The 17321-nt window shown below is 64.1% G+C and overlaps 3 protein-coding genes across 3 annotated transcripts in view; 2 read left to right on the plus strand and 1 right to left on the minus strand.

Annotated features, from left to right (window-relative positions):
- CHLNCDRAFT_56589 (hypothetical protein) overlaps window positions 1-5574 on the minus strand; it is a gene marked incomplete at its 3' end in the record, with an annotated part of 9268 nt that extends 3694 nt beyond the window's left edge. The window contains exons 1-18 of the mRNA XM_005852173.1: window positions 5187-5574; window positions 4933-5053; window positions 4514-4800; window positions 4171-4363; window positions 3793-3958; window positions 3514-3628; window positions 3284-3373; window positions 3038-3107; window positions 2829-2923; window positions 2537-2649; window positions 2295-2395; window positions 1980-2134; window positions 1751-1810; window positions 1422-1518; window positions 1077-1210; window positions 757-873; window positions 410-566; window positions 118-222 (exon numbers count right to left, since the gene is read on the minus strand). Coding sequence (XP_005852235.1) covers window positions 118-222; window positions 410-566; window positions 757-873; window positions 1077-1210; window positions 1422-1518; window positions 1751-1810; window positions 1980-2134; window positions 2295-2395; window positions 2537-2649; window positions 2829-2923; window positions 3038-3107; window positions 3284-3373; window positions 3514-3628; window positions 3793-3958; window positions 4171-4363; window positions 4514-4800; window positions 4933-5053; window positions 5187-5255 — 2245 coding nt within the window. The 5' untranslated portion in view covers window positions 5256-5574. The remainder of the gene's footprint in view (window positions 1-117; window positions 223-409; window positions 567-756; window positions 874-1076; window positions 1211-1421; window positions 1519-1750; window positions 1811-1979; window positions 2135-2294; window positions 2396-2536; window positions 2650-2828; window positions 2924-3037; window positions 3108-3283; window positions 3374-3513; window positions 3629-3792; window positions 3959-4170; window positions 4364-4513; window positions 4801-4932; window positions 5054-5186) is intronic.
- A 1928-nt stretch (window positions 5575-7502) lies between these two features.
- On the plus strand, window positions 7503-9892 carry CHLNCDRAFT_133523 (hypothetical protein; the record flags this gene model as incomplete). Its single annotated transcript, XM_005851842.1, has 8 exons — window positions 7503-7784; window positions 7902-7989; window positions 8227-8349; window positions 8569-8781; window positions 8922-9001; window positions 9152-9297; window positions 9422-9563; window positions 9713-9892. The coding sequence occupies 8 exons, from the start codon at window positions 7503-7505 to the stop codon at window positions 9890-9892; spliced, it is 1254 nt and encodes a 417-aa protein (XP_005851904.1).
- Window positions 9893-10578: 686 nt separating this feature from the next.
- On the plus strand, window positions 10579-15132 carry CHLNCDRAFT_133524 (hypothetical protein; the record flags this gene model as incomplete). Its single annotated transcript, XM_005851843.1, has 14 exons — window positions 10579-10692; window positions 10858-11014; window positions 11137-11251; window positions 11406-11745; window positions 11889-12070; window positions 12244-12334; window positions 12540-12676; window positions 12827-13391; window positions 13558-13655; window positions 14081-14159; window positions 14381-14588; window positions 14684-14769; window positions 14904-14973; window positions 15107-15132. 14 exons carry the CDS (start codon window positions 10579-10581, stop codon window positions 15130-15132), a joined length of 2268 nt encoding a protein of 755 aa, XP_005851905.1.
- Between the last annotated feature and the right edge of the window lie 2189 nt (window positions 15133-17321).

A 17321-nucleotide genomic window follows, 5' to 3' on the forward strand; every position in this document is an offset into this window, starting at 1 on the left:
AACCCCCCCCCCCCCACACACACACACAACACACACCTGACAACAAACCAGCCAACAATACAGACACAGCAGCCGGCAGCAAGAAGCGCAGCTGCTGCCAGAGCCGCCACCACTCACGTGCCGCCAGCAGGTCCCAATCGTACTTCTGCTGGAAGAAAGCGCCCAGCTCCTTGCGGCTCCACTCCATGCTCACCCGCCCCACCTCAATATCCTCAGCCAGCCCTGCGCCACCGGCGAGCGACAAGGACAGCCGTGAGCACCTCGCGCCAGCCGGCGCTCAAGCAAAGCCCACGGCCCACTCATAGCATGTCAGCCAGGCAGGCCAGCTGGTGGACGTGATGCGTGCTTTTCCGCCCCTTGATTTCTTGTTTCTTTCTTTCTTCCTCGCCTTGCCGCCAGCTCAGCTCACCCTTCTCCATGGGCTCCACAATCATGGTCAGCTTGTTGCGCTTGTTCGGCGTCTCCGCAAAGCACTTGAGGCTGCTGGTCTCCACCACCGTCTCACAAAAGGACACCACAGGGTCCGCCACCTTCACCTCCACCTCGCTGTACAGCTCGCGCAGGTCCTGCAGTACCACAGTACCAGGGACAGGGGGTGGTATGGGTGGACATGTGGCACTCAGCGCGCGCATCTGGCGTCTGTGGTGCAGGTTGGCAAAGGGCTGCACACACGTGCGGCATCCCGCCGAACACAAACACTCTGTGTGTTTGTCATGCCGCCGCCAGCCTGGCACCCCCGCCCCGCACCCTGCCCACCTTCATGACCGAGTCGAGGTACAGCTCTCCGGTGCCAAACACCGTGTGCTCCCCGCTCTCCTCCACCTTGGTCACCAGCAGCGGGTAGCTCTTGTTCACCTTGCGCAGGCCCTCCACCTGCACGGAAGGGGGAGAACGTGGCAAGGAGGGCAGGGCAGGACGTGAAAGTGGATGTGGGCGGGAGCGGGGCACGCAAAAGGGGAGCGGGCGGGGTGATGGAGCGCAGGCAGAGAGGCCGCAGCGCAGGCATCGGCCGCGCAGGGCGAGACGAGGCAGGCCCCAGCGCCGCGGCAGCAGCCCAGCCACCCGCTCCCACCCACCATCTTGGGCAGCTCGGAGGGGTTGAGCGGCTCGGTGGCAATCTTGACCACGGGCTGCGTGGAGAAGGCCAGCGGCTTCATGATGTAAACCTCCTCATCCAGGAACTCAGGCACGATGGTGGCGGTCTTGGTGACTGCGGCAGGGCGGGGCGGGGAGCGGCGGACGGAGGGAGCGCGGGTTGGGACACAGGTGAAGGGGCCCAGCCAGCTGTTGTCGTGCTGCAAACAGCCGGCGGGGCCAGCTGAGACTGCAGGCCTAAGGGCTGTGGCGGCCAAACAAAATAGGGGCGCCAAGGTGCAGGTGTGCTGTGCGTGTTTTGGGGGCGAGGCGCGGCATGGACTCACTGGTGGCGTCCACGCCCTCCAGCAGCACCCAGTTGCCCGCAACCGCCTTGTTGAGCGGGACACGGTACCGTGCCTGGTACGCCCACACTGCGCTGACCTGCAGCAGAGGAACAGCAGGAGAAGCAGATGCCTCTGTTTGTGTGGGTGGGTGAGGTGGGTGATAAGGGGAGGGGGCATGGGCGTGCAGTCCAGGGGAGGCAGGCAGGAGGTGGGCAGGCGGCAGCAGTTGCTGCTTCCAGAGAGGTTGTGGCTTGCGACTGGCTGGGCCAGCTGGTTGCTTGGTTGTGCTGCTTGCCGCCCAGGCGACAGCGAAGCAGTGGGACGCGCACCTGGCCTGCCGCCGAGTCCTCCTCATCGTCTGGAGTGTATGCCTCGCCTAGTATCCGCACCTGCGCCAGACGGGGCCGGCAGCTGCGGTGAGCGGCAGCGGCAGCACTGGTGGCCAAGCAGCCAGACCAGGCACCCGGTGCTTGTCCACCAAACTGCCTCTGCTGCCTGCCCCCCGCATGTTTCCCCACCCCGACCACCCACCACCGTGTGAACCGCACACCCACGCACCTTGTCCCCGGGCTTGACGGTGCCGCTCATGATGCGGCCAAACGCATCGAAGCGGGAGCAGTCGTGCTTGGGGAAGAGCTTGCAGATGTAGATGACCAGCGGGCCGCGCGGGTTGCACGCCCGCATGTGCTCCACCAGCTGGCTGTCGTGGGGGCCTGCGCAGGGCAGCGAGGGGCAATGAGTGGATGGGGGCGTGCAGGCCGCTGCTGCCTGGGATGGTCAAGGCTGAGCAAATTCGCGGCTGCTGGAGACATGAACCATTGCCTGCTGCCAGCTGACAGCTTGGCCATGCTGGCACCACCCCTGCCCACCCACCTGTGTAGCAGCGCTCCACCTTGGTGGCGGTGGCGGCCTTGGCGGAGGGCACCCACCCCACCAGCATGTCGACCAGGCCGCCAGCATTGCCGAAAATCTTGCTGCAGGCACAGAACAGTCGCAGCCGAAGCAGACCAGTCAGCAGCAGGATGGGGGAGGAGTGGCACTAGCGAGGGTTTGCACAGCAAGCAAGCCGAGGCGTGATGTCCCAGTGGCGCTGGCCCTGTGGCCCAAGGCTTCACCTGCATGCCTCCTTGACGAGCGGCTTCACATTCATGCCATAGCTGTCTGGCCGCAGCGCCACACCAAACTCATCCATTACGCCTCGCACGCAGCGCTCGTCCTCGCCAATGATCTGCAACGACAGTGTAAACAGGGCGTCATGCGAGGTGCCGGAGCGTCTGAGCAGTGCGGCAGGGTTGGACACAAAGCAACTTTGCCCGTCAGGATGGGGACAGAGCCAGAGCGTGTGCCAGATGCAACAGCGGCAGCAGCGGCACAGCACCCAAGCTGTCCCGCCCGGCAGTACCGCACCTGCGCGTAGATTTTGTACAGCGGCTCCAGCACAAACTGCACAAAGGTTCGCTCGCCGGCAGAGGGCCCCGCCTTCTTGGCGAATGTCCGGGTCTCTGCAGCACATGAGGCCAGGATGAAGAGCAGCAGCAGTGAAGCGGCGGGGGGGGTCCCGGGCGGCGCAACAGTCCAAATGTGCCCCAGAAGTGCCAGTCTGCTGCAGGTTGTACCTGGGTTGAAGTATCGATCCCCCCATAGCCGCTGGGAGAACTCCTTTGGGTCCATGGGGGCATCATGCACCTGCGGCCAGGCAGACGAGGCAGGCGGAGCCAGTTGGCACGACGGAGGGGCAAAGGGAATACAGCAACTGCATGGCAACCCCTCCGGGGCCACAGGCTGCTCCCCGCCACACACATGATTGCCACTTGTCAGCAGCGGCTGGCAATACCCAGCCACCCAATGGCATAGCGATGTACCTCGCAGTACAGCGTGGCAAAGCTCTCCAGCGTGAAGCTCCACCCGTACAGCGCTGCCGTGAAAGCCACGTTGCCCTTGAGGGGGCTCACCTGCGGGCAGGGTAGCACACACATGAGTTCAGCAGCACAGCTGAGACCACAGCTCGGGAATCGGCAGTGCAGCAGAGTGCAGCAAGCACAAGCATTGAATCCGCAGGGAGTGGTCGAGGCAGCAGGCTGAGCGGACGCACCAGGTGCTGCTCATCGTCCCCGTAGTGAGTGGCTATGAGGGTGTTGACCTCCTCTATCGTGTGCCGCAACTTGTGGTAGGCGTCGGTGGGTGGCAGCTTCAGCTCCAGCAGCAGCCTGCGGGAGGCAGTCAGGCAAGGCGTGGCGGCGGGAGCAGGGGCCAGCGCGCGTGAGGCCGAGGGCCAGGCATCCACGGGTTGCGAGTCACCGCTAGCTGGCACGCAAGCGGCACGGCGCTTCCGTGGAAAGGGTTTGGGAAGGGGGTACCCGCCGCCTCGCACCTGTCAAACTTGGCGATGAGCAGGCAGATGGGGAGGCCCTCGGCGGCGGCGGCCTTGATGGCGCGCTCCGTGCCCACCATCACCCCCTCCACAGCATCTACCACCAGCAGCACGCCGTCAGACAGGCGCAGCGCCGCCGACAGCTCGTCAGAGAAGTTGACGTGGCCTGCGGGCGGTTGCGGCGGGGAGAAAGAGGGTCGGGAGGGTCGGCAGGCGCAGGTGGGTGCAGAGTGCATGAGGCAGCACAGCAGTGGGGGGAGGCCACAAAGTCAGGGATGGTTGTGTGGCCAGCGCACCCTCCTGCCCAAACCTGTAGCCCAGCCCCACATCCTGGCCAGGAAGAGCCACAGCGCAGCGGCGGGCGTCCCCAGGCCTCACCAGGCGTGTCTATGAGGTTGATGGCGTATGACTTGCCGCTGCTGCCCTCCATGACCAGGCTCATGGGCACGCTCTTCAGGCTGATTGCGCGCGCCTGCTCGTCCACCCGCGTGTCAGTGTAGCGCATGGGCCGCTCGTTAGACCGCTGGCTGGCCGTCAGCTCGTGCGTCTGCTCCACAAACATGTCCATAAGCTGCGGTGTGGTGGTAGGGCGGAGGAGGGAGGGCCAGAGGACAGGGGTAGGAATGATGGTGCAACAGGGGCGGTGCAACAGGGGCAAATTGCCCGCCGGATGCCTGCCCGCCTCACCCCCCCGCTTTCGCACCCCTGCGCTGCGCCTCACCAGCGTCTTGCCATGGTGGAGGTGGCCCACCACTGCCACGGAGCGGATGAGCTCCGGGGTGGCCAGCAGGGAGCCCAGGAACTCGGGCGTGTAGCGGCTGCGCAGCCCCTGCGACTCCTCCACCTGGAACTTCTTCTGCTTGATGGGCGCGATGATGGGCACCTCCAGCGGCTGCGCATCCTCCTCCTGCACCAGCGCCTCCGTCTCCTTGCCGTACGTCTCCTCCGCGGTCGGGTAGTACTTCTTGTCCTCGTGCAGAACCACCGCCATGCCGCCGCCATCCTCGCCTGCACCAGCATGCCGCAGGCCGCGGCGCAGGGGTGAGCAGCGAGCCAGGGGTGGCAGCGGCCAAGGGCTGGCCCCCAACGAGGCGCCTGCAGGCGGCTGCACCCCCCGTGACCCCTGCCCCCTCCACCCACCGTATAGTGCTAGGTCTGTGCCGGGCATGCGGCCATCCTCATCCATCGCCTCAGCTGCCTCCTCCTCTTCCGAACCTGGACCCTCCATCTCCAGCTGCTGCTGCTGGAGCTCCTCATCCTCCTGCGGCACCAGACCATCATCGCAGCAGCAGTGATCCACAGACCAGGCAGCACCGCCAAGCAGGCATGCAGGGAAGCCAGGCCTGCACGAACAGCCGCTCGTCGCCGCTGTGCTGCCTGCAGCAAGGCAGCACCTCTTCGCTCTCCGACAGCTCGGGGCCTATGTAGTTTCCAAACTCATCGTACAGGTCACCATCAGCCATTTCGCCTGCTGTGCAGTGTTGCTGTGGAGCGCACAGGTGCCGCCCGCCTGCTGCCGCCGCAGGTGATCGAGTGGGAGGTGGCAGCCGTCAGCTGCTGGCGTCCATCAGCGCCTCACACTGGTGTCCTAGCAGCCCGCACCGTTGGTTTGCAGGCAAGTGCAGCTCCCAAGTGCAAGCCGCTGCTGCGATGCACCCCGCTCCTGCTGCCAGGGCGCTGTGAAGGCCTTTGTGATGGCCTGTGCAAGTACTGGACTGCGAATTCCCCTGCTGCAGGGAAGCACGTCCACCAGAGAGATGGCAGCAGTGATGCCTGGCGATGGGCTCCCCTGGTGTGCTGCAACGGGCGATCTACGAGCCTAGTGTGAAACTGCGGGCTCCAGTGTGGGGTATGAGCGTGCAACGTGGCGAAGCCCTTTCCACAGCGCTATAGTGCGTCCCGCAGCGTTGGCAGGCATCATTGACCCTTCAACGCCCTCCTACCGCCCTGCCACGCGCTCAGGAAGCCCTACGGCAGCAATCGCGCCCAGCAACATCTCCCGCGCACCCTGCACCCTTTCCCCTGCCGCGTGTGTTCCCCTGCCGCGTGCAGCAGCCGCCTTGCGGCTCCTGAGCACCGCCTTCAGCCGCCGCGCAGCCTCGGCAGCCTGTGGGACACACGATGAGCGGGGACGACTTCTACATTCGGTATTATGTGGGCCACAAGGGAAAATTCGGCCATGAGTTCCTAGAATTTGAGTTCAGGCCAGACGGCAAGGTGTGATCTAGCGCGATGGTGGCGCCGCCATGATTGTGCCGCCTTGCCGTGTGCGCTCGTCTAACCCCACACACCACCGATGATCACTTGCAGCTGCGTTACGCCAACAATTCCAACTACAAGAACGACACCATGATCCGCAAGGAGTGCTTTGTCAGCCAGGCGGTGCTGGATGAGCTGAAGCGGATAATTGAGGACAGCGAGGTAGGTTTGCTCCGCGCTGTAAAAACGTTGAGACCGACCCTCGCCCGCTACTGACAGCAGCAGCAGCAGAAAACAAGCGAGATGTGTTGTACGGCAGCGTGTGGGCAGGCGATGCTTGATGCAGTGGCAGCTGGGGCGGCCCGTTTGCAGCTTTCCTGTTGGCTATTCCTGCTGCTGACCTGGCCTGCCATGCTGCGGCGGCACCCACTCGCCTTGCAGATCATGAAGGAAGACGACTCCAACTGGCCGCCGCCGGATCGTGTGGGGCGGCAGGAGCTGGAGGTGGTGATGGGCAACGAGCACATCTCCTTTGCCACCACCAAGCTGGGCAGTCTGCTGCAGGTGGGCGTGTGTGTGGCTGAGCGAACGAGGATGGCTTCCACACAGGTGTAGCAGGCATCGTGGCAGAGGCTGTCAGTGCTCACCACCGCGCCGCCTGCACCTGCTTCTGCCTCCCATGCCTGCAGGTGCAAAGCAGCAAGGACCCGGAGGGGCTGCGAGTGTTCTATTACCTGGTACAGGTGGGTGTTGGAGAAACAATTGGGACCGGTGGGAAAACGGGAGGTTGGATGGGTGGGCGGGTGGGCCCGGGGGCGAGCGTCAGGCAGGCGTCGGGCAGGCAGTGATGATGTTTGCGGGCGCCTCCCTTTACCTTTCAAAGAGCATTTGGGGACCTGGGAGCGCCTGGGAGGCGCCGGACGCTGAATTTGACCCGCGGATTTGGTTTGGGTGACCCCATGCAGGACCTCAAGTGTCTGGTGTTCTCCCTCGTTGGCGCGCACTTCCGCATACAGCCCATCCAGAGGTGACCTTCTCATTACGGGATTCCCTCCTCCTGACAGCGTCAGATCCAATAGGCTGAATGAGCTGGGGCCAGCTGCCGGCGTGGTCGAGGCAGCAGCAGCGGCGGTGTCCAAGGATCACCACCAGTTCACCTCCTTATCGTTGCATGTGTGGTGGGGAGTGTTTGCAAATGCTCAACAAGTAAAGCGCAATGAGCCCGTTTGTTCCACCTGCCGCCGACATGTCGCGACGCAGAATGTTCTGTAAAAATGTTGGAAGACACAGCGGGGTCACATCAGCAGTGCATCATGCATGGGAGGATGGTCGGATGAAGCTAGTGAAGCACCCTCATGTATAGTGGTAGCAACTGCGTTTTTGCTCGGGAGAATGTGCTGCTGCCCTCCCTTTGCGTTGGCCGCCATGCTGGAGGCGCCATGTGGCAGGACAGCAACGAAACGCCCTCCCTTTGCATATCTGGCATCCGTGAACACTGCACGGCAGCAGTCATGGATCGGGAGGACGCCTTGTCGACCTTTGTCACACTCACTGGCGCAAATGGCCAGGTTGCCGGCCATCTGTTGGACTCATTCGGCGGGGACTTGGACTCCGCCATCAATTTCTACCTAGAAAGCGGCGGAGTGGGCTACGGGGGGCCACCAGTGCCGGCCAGCCCGCCAGACTATGTCGAGGAGCCAGACGTGATTGAGGAGGAGCCGGGCCCAGTGGCCGCCAGGTCCCGCAGCAGGCCTCTGCCAGCAGCGGCCAGGCCCCGCAGCAGCCCCATCGAGGTGCGCGCTGCCGTGATCAGGCGGCGGTGTCGGTGAGCGGCCGGCCCGAAACTGTCGCAGCTCCATGCCGCTGGGCCTTGACTGCAATGCCGCCCACGGCTGCTGGGTGGTCTGCAGATCCTAGATGATGACGATGACGACATCCAAGTGCTGGCTACCAGCCTGGGGCGGCGGCGGTCGAGTCGTGCAGAGGAGGTGGTGGAGGGTGGGTGTTCGGCTCTTTTACCAGTTAGAACAACCTGCCTCTATTGCCTGTGCTGGGTGCACAGCAGCTCCGATATCATGCCCTTTTGAAGACAAAGCAGAAGTTATGAGGACTCTAGGCCCGCGCTGCTGCTTTGCTGGCCTGCCTGCTGCCGCCTGCCCGCCCGCCTCCCTCCCAATCTGCCCCCGTATTGGCCCCACCCCTGCTGCTCCGGCACATCCTGCCCCTACCCCGCAGAGGACCGCATGCACCCAGTGGGGTCGGTGGAGGATGATTTGGGGGTGGGGAGCCAGGGGCGGCGTGTGCGGCGCAACCGGCGGCGTGTGGTGGGCGAGATGGATAGAGACCTGGAGCTGCTGGGTGGGTGCTGGTGGGGCAGCGCGATATGTTCTGGCTGCGGTGTTGCTGGGCACGGCGGTGCTGGATGTGACAGCTTCATCGCTGTGAGATGGGAGGGATGCAGCCCGTTGCACACATGCAGGAATGTAGGCATGGGGGCATGGCTGCTAGCTGTGCTCGTCCTTCTGCTGGCTGCCACCCCCCCTGCCCTGCTGACACCACTTCAAGCGCTTGCTGCAGGCCAGCGCTTTGGCGTGATGGCTGAGTTCCAGCCTGCTCCCACCATGCAACAGCAGCAACTCCAGCAGCAGCAGCAGCCTGGTCCAGGGCAGGACCCAGCAGCATTTGGCGGCGACGGCGAGGTGCCGGAGCTGCCGGCGGATGTGAACCTGGAGGAGCAGCGCATGCTGATGGCCGCCATACAGGGGGGAGGGTATGAGGGAGAGATTCCAGGTGGGCAGTTGGCAGAAGAGCATGGCTGCCCCTCGACTGTGTTAACCATCCATCTTCAGCGCTAATGTATGTTTCTCACTGCTCTTCATCCCAGTCATGCTCCTCCTCAAACCTGCCTTGACCGTACTTGCACCCTGCAGACTTTGCCCACGATCCGCGCTACCAGCCACGCATCATGTCGCCTGGAGCGCAGGCACGGGAGGATCTGAGGCAGGAGCAGGTGTGTTGGTCTGGTAGGCGTAGGCGGACCAGGCCCACAGGGCTGGAGGCAGGAAAGAGCATCTCCCGTGCAGGGAGACTGTTTACTCCATTTGTTTTAGAATTGGCCCTGCCTGCCCATTGAGCATTGCTTATCGCATGTTTTGTGCAGGATGCTGCATATTACGAGTCGCTGCGTGCAGACAGGGAGAAGCAGGAGGCGGCGGAGCGGGCACAGCGTGAAGTGGAGGAGGCAGCGCGCCTCGAAGCGGAGGCGGCTGAGGCAGAGGAGCGGCGGCAGCGTGAAGAGGCAGAGCGGTATGCTGGCGGCTGGCCGCCGGGCGACCACTTGCGGCGTTGCTGCTCCGCTTAATCAGCTGCCTCTCTGAGCTCTCATACTGCCCGAGTGAAAGCTCAACCTGACCACCTCTCATCCACGCAGGCTGGAGCACGAGCTTCGCAGCAAGGCGGCCAGCCTGCCGCCAGAGCCTGCGGCCGATGACGCCGACGCCGTCAACCTGGCGATCCGTCTGCCGGCGGGCGGCCGCTACTCACGCCGCTTCCGCCGCGCCGATAAGCTGCAGGTGGGGTTGGAGGTCGGATGGTCAGCTGCTTGTCACGGCAGGCATGTATGCCTGTTTGTCCCTCTGTGACCTTCACCCCACACACAATGCGGTAACCTTTGTAAGCACACACCTGCCCTCGATCTCTCTTCTCTTCCCTGCCCTTGCAGTCGGTCTTCGACTTTGTGGATGTGCAGAGTGGCGCTGGCGGTGGCGACATCCTGCCGGGCAGCTACAGCCTGGCCACCTCCTACCCGCGGCGCGTGCTGGAAGATGGCGCAGCGGAGCAGAGCCTGGCAGAGGCGGGGCTCAGCGCCAAGCAGGAGGCGCTGTTCCTGGAGATGAAGTGAGGAGGTCGGGATTGTGCCACGGGGCCCGTACCTTGGGGGAGCAGTGTAAAGCAGTCTGTATCCAGCAGTCTGCATCCCGTCAGGACTGAAGCAGTTCTTGTCAGCTCTCCTCAACAGCACATCATCGCCGTACGGACCTCGCCTGACGGGTACGGCACGTCCATGGACCTTGCCATCGGGTATTGGCTGTGGATGACTGTGGAGAAAGTTCCCGCCCTGCTTTGTACGCTGCGGTGGCGGGGCAGAGGGGAACCCTAGCAGAGTGAGCCGGCGTGGCGTGAGCGTTGTCAACAGAAGTTCACAGGAGCCCCCGCACGCACCACATCGGGCCCTACGGCGGCCATGCTGCTGCGGCGCAAGCGAACAGTGAGCGGCGGCAGGCGTGCGCTGTGCAGGGACACTGACAGGGCGCATGCAGGCTTCCCAAGCGCCGCATGCTGCTGCATGGGCAGGCCACGTGCCGGTGGGCAGCAGTGCGGCCGCCGCCGCTACCACCCTCCCCTCTACCTCGCTGCACCGGGCCCCTTGCTTCGGTGCAGGTCCCCGACCACTATCGGCGGGCGATTCGTCTTTCAGTTGCGGTGCTGCTGCTGTCTGCTGTGGCTTTCCCGCTGGTGGGTAGGCCTGGCTGTGAGCCTTACGTCATGCTGCTTAAGTGGGCCCTCCTCACATGCCCGGTCGTCACCATGCCGCTACTCGGCAAGGTCAGCCAAGTCAGCTTCGAGCGAGCCCTGGGGACCATCATCGGCGGCGCGCTGGGCTTCTGGGCAACCGCGCTGGCCACGCATTGGTGGACGCTGGTGCGGGGGTGTTGCATGCCGCCCGCAGAACGTGATGCACGCAGCTATATGCCAACCTTGCGGCACCCTATGGACCTCGTCGCCTCGCCGCTCCCGCCCAACTCCAGCCCGCCAACCTGCGCCGTCTGCTCCCGCCCCGCCTCTCCCCCGTGCTGCTTGCTGCAGAAGCCCAGCGAGACTGATGATCTGCTGCTGGCGGCGATGACCGGCACCGCCGCTTTTGTCAGCGTTTTGGCCGGCCAGCGGCTGTCGCTCGACCTGTCGGCAAAGCTTTTCACCATCGCCTTCATCCTGGTCTGCTTCAGCTCGCAGGAGGGGCGGGGTGAGCATGCGGTGGAGGGGCGAAGGCCTAGGGATTTGTTGTTTTACAAGGAAAAAATGGTTGGCGTCAATGTAGGGCTCTCCGGCCAGTCGAGCTGATGCGCAGCTGCCGCCCGCCTGCAGACCCGCTGGTGGTGGCATGCTCTCGAGTGGGCGGCATTGTGACGGGCGTGGCCACGATGCTGATCATGAGCGTCCTCATCCTGCCCAAGTCGGCCACAGTGGAGGCGCTGCGCACGTGGGTGACGGCGTCAGCGGCGGCACGCGAGGGGGGGGTAGGGACGCAAGTGGGGGTGGAGTTTGTGTGCATCGCTGCTGCTGGCTGGCAGCCCGCCCTTCTCCTTCTGGTTGTTGAGTGGCCAACCCGACGGGCTACGCTGCTGGCTGTGCAGGCTGTGCAAGGCTCTGGACAAGCTGCAAGAGGTGAACGACATTGCTTGGGGCAGCTACCTTCCAGGGGAAGCACAGGCGGCGCAGCTGGTAGCAGCCACCGCAGCACAGCAGCACAGCAGCGGCGGCGTAATCCGGCAGCAGCAACGGCAGGCCAACGGCCGCCCGCACGGCGATGACTCTGCCATGTCCGAGCCGCTGCTGCCACCTGGCGACGGCGATGGGGATGTCGAGTCTGGGCAGGCGTGGAGCGGTGCGGCGCTGGGCCTGCGGCTGGACAGCGGCTGTGTGTCGGGGATGCTCCCTGCGGAACTTGAGGTGCATGAGCTCAAGTCTGAAAAGGTGAGGGTGTGCGCTGCGCTGCCGCACAATGCCTCTGCTTCCTCAAGGGGCTGCTTCTGCCGCCCGTACGCTCTCCTACACACATGTATCTGACAAGCACTCGGGACCACTCACTCCCCCATGGTGCCTGCATCCCTGTCCAGGCTCTTACCCAGCTTTACGCTGTGCTCAACCAGCTAGCCGAGCAGCTGGCACTGGCCAAAACCGAGATCTGGGTGTCTGGCTGCGGCGGCCGCCCCTTCCTCCTCCCGGGGCTGCCCTTCTGGCACCCGCATTCCACCCACTTGCCATGGAAGGGGCTGGAGGAGGTTGCGACTGCTATCAGGTGCCGAGCTGGCTGGCAGTGCCGTCGGGAGCACTGTGTTCACACCACCTCCCTATGGCTTATGCTTGCTTAGTCTGGCCAGCTGCCCTGCACGCGCTCGCTCCATCCGCCTCCCTTGCCCATGCATCGGTGAAACGGCATCCTGCTCCCCGCTCCCCTGGACGGCGGCGCAGGCGTGTGGGGCGCATCCTCAACACCGCCATCTACACATTTGAGGACGGGTTTGATCAGCAGCTGCGGTCGGTGCTGGGCCCGATGTACCCTGTGGCCCTGCTGCCCACACTGGCGGCCGGCGCCCACGCCGCGATCCAGGCAAGGGGACGTCCGCCATGCTGCCGCGCGGCGGAGCATCTGCACTGCTACAACGATGCGGTTCTGCTTGCCACCCTGCTGCCCATCCCTCCCCTCCCCGCATTCAGCCTGCCTTGCTGCATCCCATGCCATGCACTGCGTACCTGCCTGCCCGCAGGAGCTGTGCGATGCGTTCTCCGGGGAGCAGCAGGTGGGAGGCACCGGCTTGGCTGCCTACTCGTCCGCCGTCCAGTCCCTCACAGCGATGAGCGAGCAGAACCGGCGGCGGCTGGCGGGCGCGTTTAAGCGGCACAGGTGGAAATGGGGGACATGATTGCGGGAACCGTGCCCTGCGTGTTGACCACCGCGAGCTGGCTGCTTGCAAGCTGGCCTGCCAAGCTCTTGCGCAGAACATCAGGCATGGTCGGGTGAGCTTGCCCTGGTGGCCCCTCCGCCTGCCTGCAGAAGCCGGGCCGGCGCTCGCTCCAGCTGGGCCAACATCATCGATTCTGTGCTGGAGGAGCAGCGCAGCCAGCTCGACACGATGGTGCAGGGCATGGAGGGCCAGGTGCTTGCTGGGGAGCCTGCCGCTCCGGCCACGCAGCTGCAGCAGGCAGAGGCGCCTGCTGGGGCGGCCGGCAGTGGCCAGGGGGCCTCCTCAGCGGTAGCAGCAGCAGGAGTAGCAGTGGTCCGAGAGGACAGTAAGGATTACCAGCGGGAGGCCACGCTGGCTGGCTGGCTGCGCCGGGTCAGCTCTGGGAGGATTGGGGGTGGCAGCAGCGGCGACATTGCGGCCGGCGCTGCCGCCGCCATCGCCACCGTAGCCAAAGACGAGGCGCCGCAGCAGGTCTCCACAAACGGCGAGGCTGGAAGCCGTTGCAGCAGCCCCGTCAAGTCAGCCAGCCTGGCCGCTGCCGCGTCCCAACGCCGCGGGCTGGCAGAGGTGCCTACTGCGGGTGGCGGCGGCATGGGGCAGCACTCGGCGCCCCCGCTGCTGTCGCGTGTGTCGATGCTGCGGCAGGGCGCAGGCGTCAGCTTCAACACCGGCGGCGGCATGTCGCTCGCCCTCTTCCCAGATACCACGCAAGGAAGGCTGGCCCAGGCACGTGACAGGGGAGGAAGGGGCCTGCATGCCCATCCACTCACGCATCCCCCATTTAAACCACCCACCCACCATGCTTCCATTTCGTCTGCAGGTGTCTTTCTTCAGCTTTGTCTTCTTGTGTGAGGAGCTGCGAGAGCAGCTGGAGGACCTGCACTCAGCCGTGGCAAGCGTGCTGCGCCGCCTGCCGGAGTGCTGATGAAGCCCCCGCTGTACTACCAAGCCTGTTTTGTCCAACAGGCAGTACCGTCAATGTTTGAGTAAAAAAGAATGTTGTACCTACATTAACAATCGTTTCCACATCAGTCAGTTCAGCCACCCGGGGGTGCAAGCCCCTCGCACCGGCGGCATGCGGCGGCGGTACAAAAGGGCGGCGGTACAAAAGGGCGGCGCCAATCGGGCTTTTCGGCGGCCTCTGGCCCCCTTCCACCACACAAGACACCCTGCCGCACTACTACAGTCTGCTAAAATTTGAAGCCTTGCCCTCCGCCGTTGTCTAGGGCCTCTTATTCTTGCTCGCTCATCGTCCAAAGTGCTGCTGATCGCACGCACATGGCGCCCCAAAAGCCAAAAAGGGAAGACCCCCTTTGCGGCGCAGTCGTATGCGCGCCCCGCAGCCTCTGGCCGGGCTACCCGTTACCCGCGGGCCAGGCTGGGTTCCATGGCACGGTGGGCAAGAAGAAGGGCTCCACGCAGGTGATTTGAATTTGCCGCTGCAGATGCTATCGGTGCAGGTGCTATCGCCGCCCGCCGCTCCCGCCCTTCGGGTGGGAGGCAGTGGCAGTTTTGCGCAGTTTTTTTACTCTGGTCTAGAACAGTTGAATCAAGCAGCCCGGGGCCCTAAACGCCGCGCACGCCTGCCTGGTAAACGCCGCGCGCTAGTAAACGCCACGCGTGTACGACTCCCCCTTGTGCAGCACTTCGTCACTTTTCCTGATGACGATGCCAAGTATTTCTTTGATGATTCGCTAATTGAGCAGTGGCTGGTAGAGGATGCCAAAGCAGGCAGTACCAGCAAGGCGGCCCCCAAGCGCAAGGCGGATGCTGTTCGCCCTGCAGCAGCAGCAGGAGCAGCAGGAGCGGCACCCGCTGAGCAGCCAAGCAAGAAGGCGAAGGCTACAGCAGGTCTGCACTTTGCATACCTGTGGGAGGACGGGGGGCACTTCATTGGCTTCCGATGTGGGACCCATTCTTACACCCGCCCATTTTTTTTGGCACAGATCCGGCGGCGGCCAAGGCCACATCCGTTGTCAAGTCGCCCGGCAAGGCCCCCAAGGAAGCAGATGATACCCAGGCCAAGTCTCGGGTGCGTAGCATGTCCTCACTCCATCCCAATGTAGACGGATGTAGCGGCACACGGTCTGACCACTAAATGATGCCAGCTGTGCGGGGCAGGCTTTTACTTTGCGCGTGCCAGGCCCGCCCGTCCTTGCTTTCCAGTTGCGTGCTGCGCTCGACTCGGCCTTGGATCTGCTTGACATGCGGGGGCTGGAGGAGGTTTACAGAACAGGTGAGGAATTTTAGGTTTGGACCAGGAGACAGTCGACACTGGGCAGCCGCCTTGCTGCACCGAGAATGCGGTTGCTGCGGGTGCATCACGCGTAGAGCTGACATGTCGGGCTGCCTGTGCTCCCATACCGCAGCCCTCGAGGCCAAGAAGCTGCTATGATGCGGCGTCATAGTTTGCCAGTTGGGATTGGCCACTGGACAGCTCCATTCAATGATGGTGCATTACTGGCTGACAGAGCAAAGCGCATTTTGCGAGTTCCCTGCTGTGGCGTACCGACTGCAAGTCTGCAACTTGAACTCCGTCACCCTGCTCAATCGAAGCCAAGCAAGCAAAGGCTAGGGTTACTGATTGACTGCCCTGATATGATGATAAAGCAGTGGAAAGGAACGGCCTTGTAATTACTTGGCATTGGCGCCTTGTGCCTGCGCATCGTCTCTAGAGCCCATGACATCTGGCGGCCAGACGGGCGCGCTGTGACGGGCGCGCTGTGACGGCGCCTTGCCAGCCGGTCGGCGAATCTCCCCCGAAGTGTGTCATACTTCTTCTTCTGCTGCTGCTGCACTTGAACACAATCAAAGGCCCACGCTTGGGCCCCTGAGCGCCCCATGCCCCTGTGTAGGCAGCCCACCCCAGTCAAGTGGGTAGCGGTGTACGTCCTACTGGTGGCGTGCACCGCGCTCGCGGATTCAGGTGCTTGGGGGTGTTGCGGGGGTTGTGGCCGGGGCGTGGGCCCACCGCACCAGGCTATGCTGCGGGCACAGGACGGCGCTCTGCACGTGCACCATGCACGGCAGGCCCTTGCCGGGCAAGGCTCCGGCACTGGGCTTTCAAGGGGGGGGTGGGACGGCAGGCACCAGACGACTGGCCCTCGCGCGGCCTCCCGCACGGTCTGCTCGGCAGCTTCTTGATGTTCAGGCTACTTTGGACTTGCTGCAGGCGCTCAGATGGCCGGAGTGGAGGTGCTGGCCGCGGCGCTGCCGTCGCTCGAGTGGGGTTTGGTGGCCGAGGAGGGCGACGCCATCGTGGGCTCTCCTCAGGTGGAGCACCCGCTGCTGGCCCTCATGCGCGAGCGCTACGGTCTGCAAGCCCATCTCTGGGCCGCCGCCGACGACCTCGGCAGCAGCAGCAAAGACACCGCACCCGGTCGGAAGCTTGGCAACCGCAAGCTGCAGCAGTGCTGCTTCGGCGGCGGCGGCACGCCCCCTCGGCCCCCCAGGCCTCCGCCAAGGCCGCCCCTTCCACCGTCGCCTCCACCCCCTCCGCCGCCGCCGCCAGTACCGCCGCTGCCCGACTGCGAGTGCGAGGTCTTCCTCAACACAGTGTTCAGGGATTACATTGGTGGAATGGGTGCGTTACGCCCGCCACCTGCTCGCTGTCGCATTCCTTCCTTGGGCGCATTCTGTGCTGCGCTTGGTGGCGGCTGCCAGACTGGCTGAGTGGGGCCTCCCCCATTGATGGCGCATGCTCCTTGCTTGCTGCAGCGCGCACCTCCTACCTGACAGAGTTTTATGGAAGCAGCGTTGGTGAGTCGAGCCTGGAGCTTGGATTGGTTGGGCCGCGCCAGATTGGCCCCTGCATTGCCCGCATGTTTGCCGCTGCCAGCCATGTCGTGGCCAGCCGGCAAACCAGGCCCGCGGTCACTCCCAACCTTCCATGGCTCACATGTCCTCACAGCACTCCTGCTGGCACCCTTCCTGCTGCCTCGCTTTGCCTCCCTTCCCGCAGGCTACTTTATAACCCCCCAGGACTGCTGCAAGCTGTGCCGCCTGACGTACGGCTGCAAGTGGTTTCAACTCACGCACGACACAACCACCGTGAGTGGGCCGTTCCCTTTCTTTGTTGGTTGTCTGTCCACCCCACCTCAACCTCTCCCAAAAGGAGTGTGCTGCCATTGCCGCGGCAGTATTGGGGGGCCTCCGTGAAGCGGCCTCTCTGTGACCTGCGCCTGCCGCCGCCCCTGCAGAATGATGGCAACTGCGTCATTGGCGGTGATTTCCCGGCGGACCAGACGCTTGCAGAGTATAACCCGTGGCGCCGCGTCACCTTTGGCACTGGTTGGTTGTGGCAGGAGAAGCACACGGGTGAGCTCACCGGTTGGCTGCTCTGCCCCCCGCCCCTGCGCTTGCAGGCAACCATGCCTTGCCTAGCTACCTGCCTGCGTGGGGCTGGAATGCATGCGCTTTACCACTGCCATACACGCCCCTGTGGCGGGAATCGCGCTTTGGATTTGACGCCGCTCTCTTCTGTTTTCCTCCCCACCCACCCACCTGTGCAGGCCTGTACTCATGTGCAGGCAATTACACTTTCCCCCCACAGCCTCCCCAGCCGCCACCATCGCCTCTGCCCCC

This window comes from Chlorella variabilis (genome assembly GCF_000147415.1).
Source record: "Chlorella variabilis unplaced genomic scaffold CHLNCscaffold_1, whole genome shotgun sequence".
NCBI classification, from domain to species: domain Eukaryota; kingdom Viridiplantae; phylum Chlorophyta; class Trebouxiophyceae; order Chlorellales; family Chlorellaceae; genus Chlorella; species Chlorella variabilis.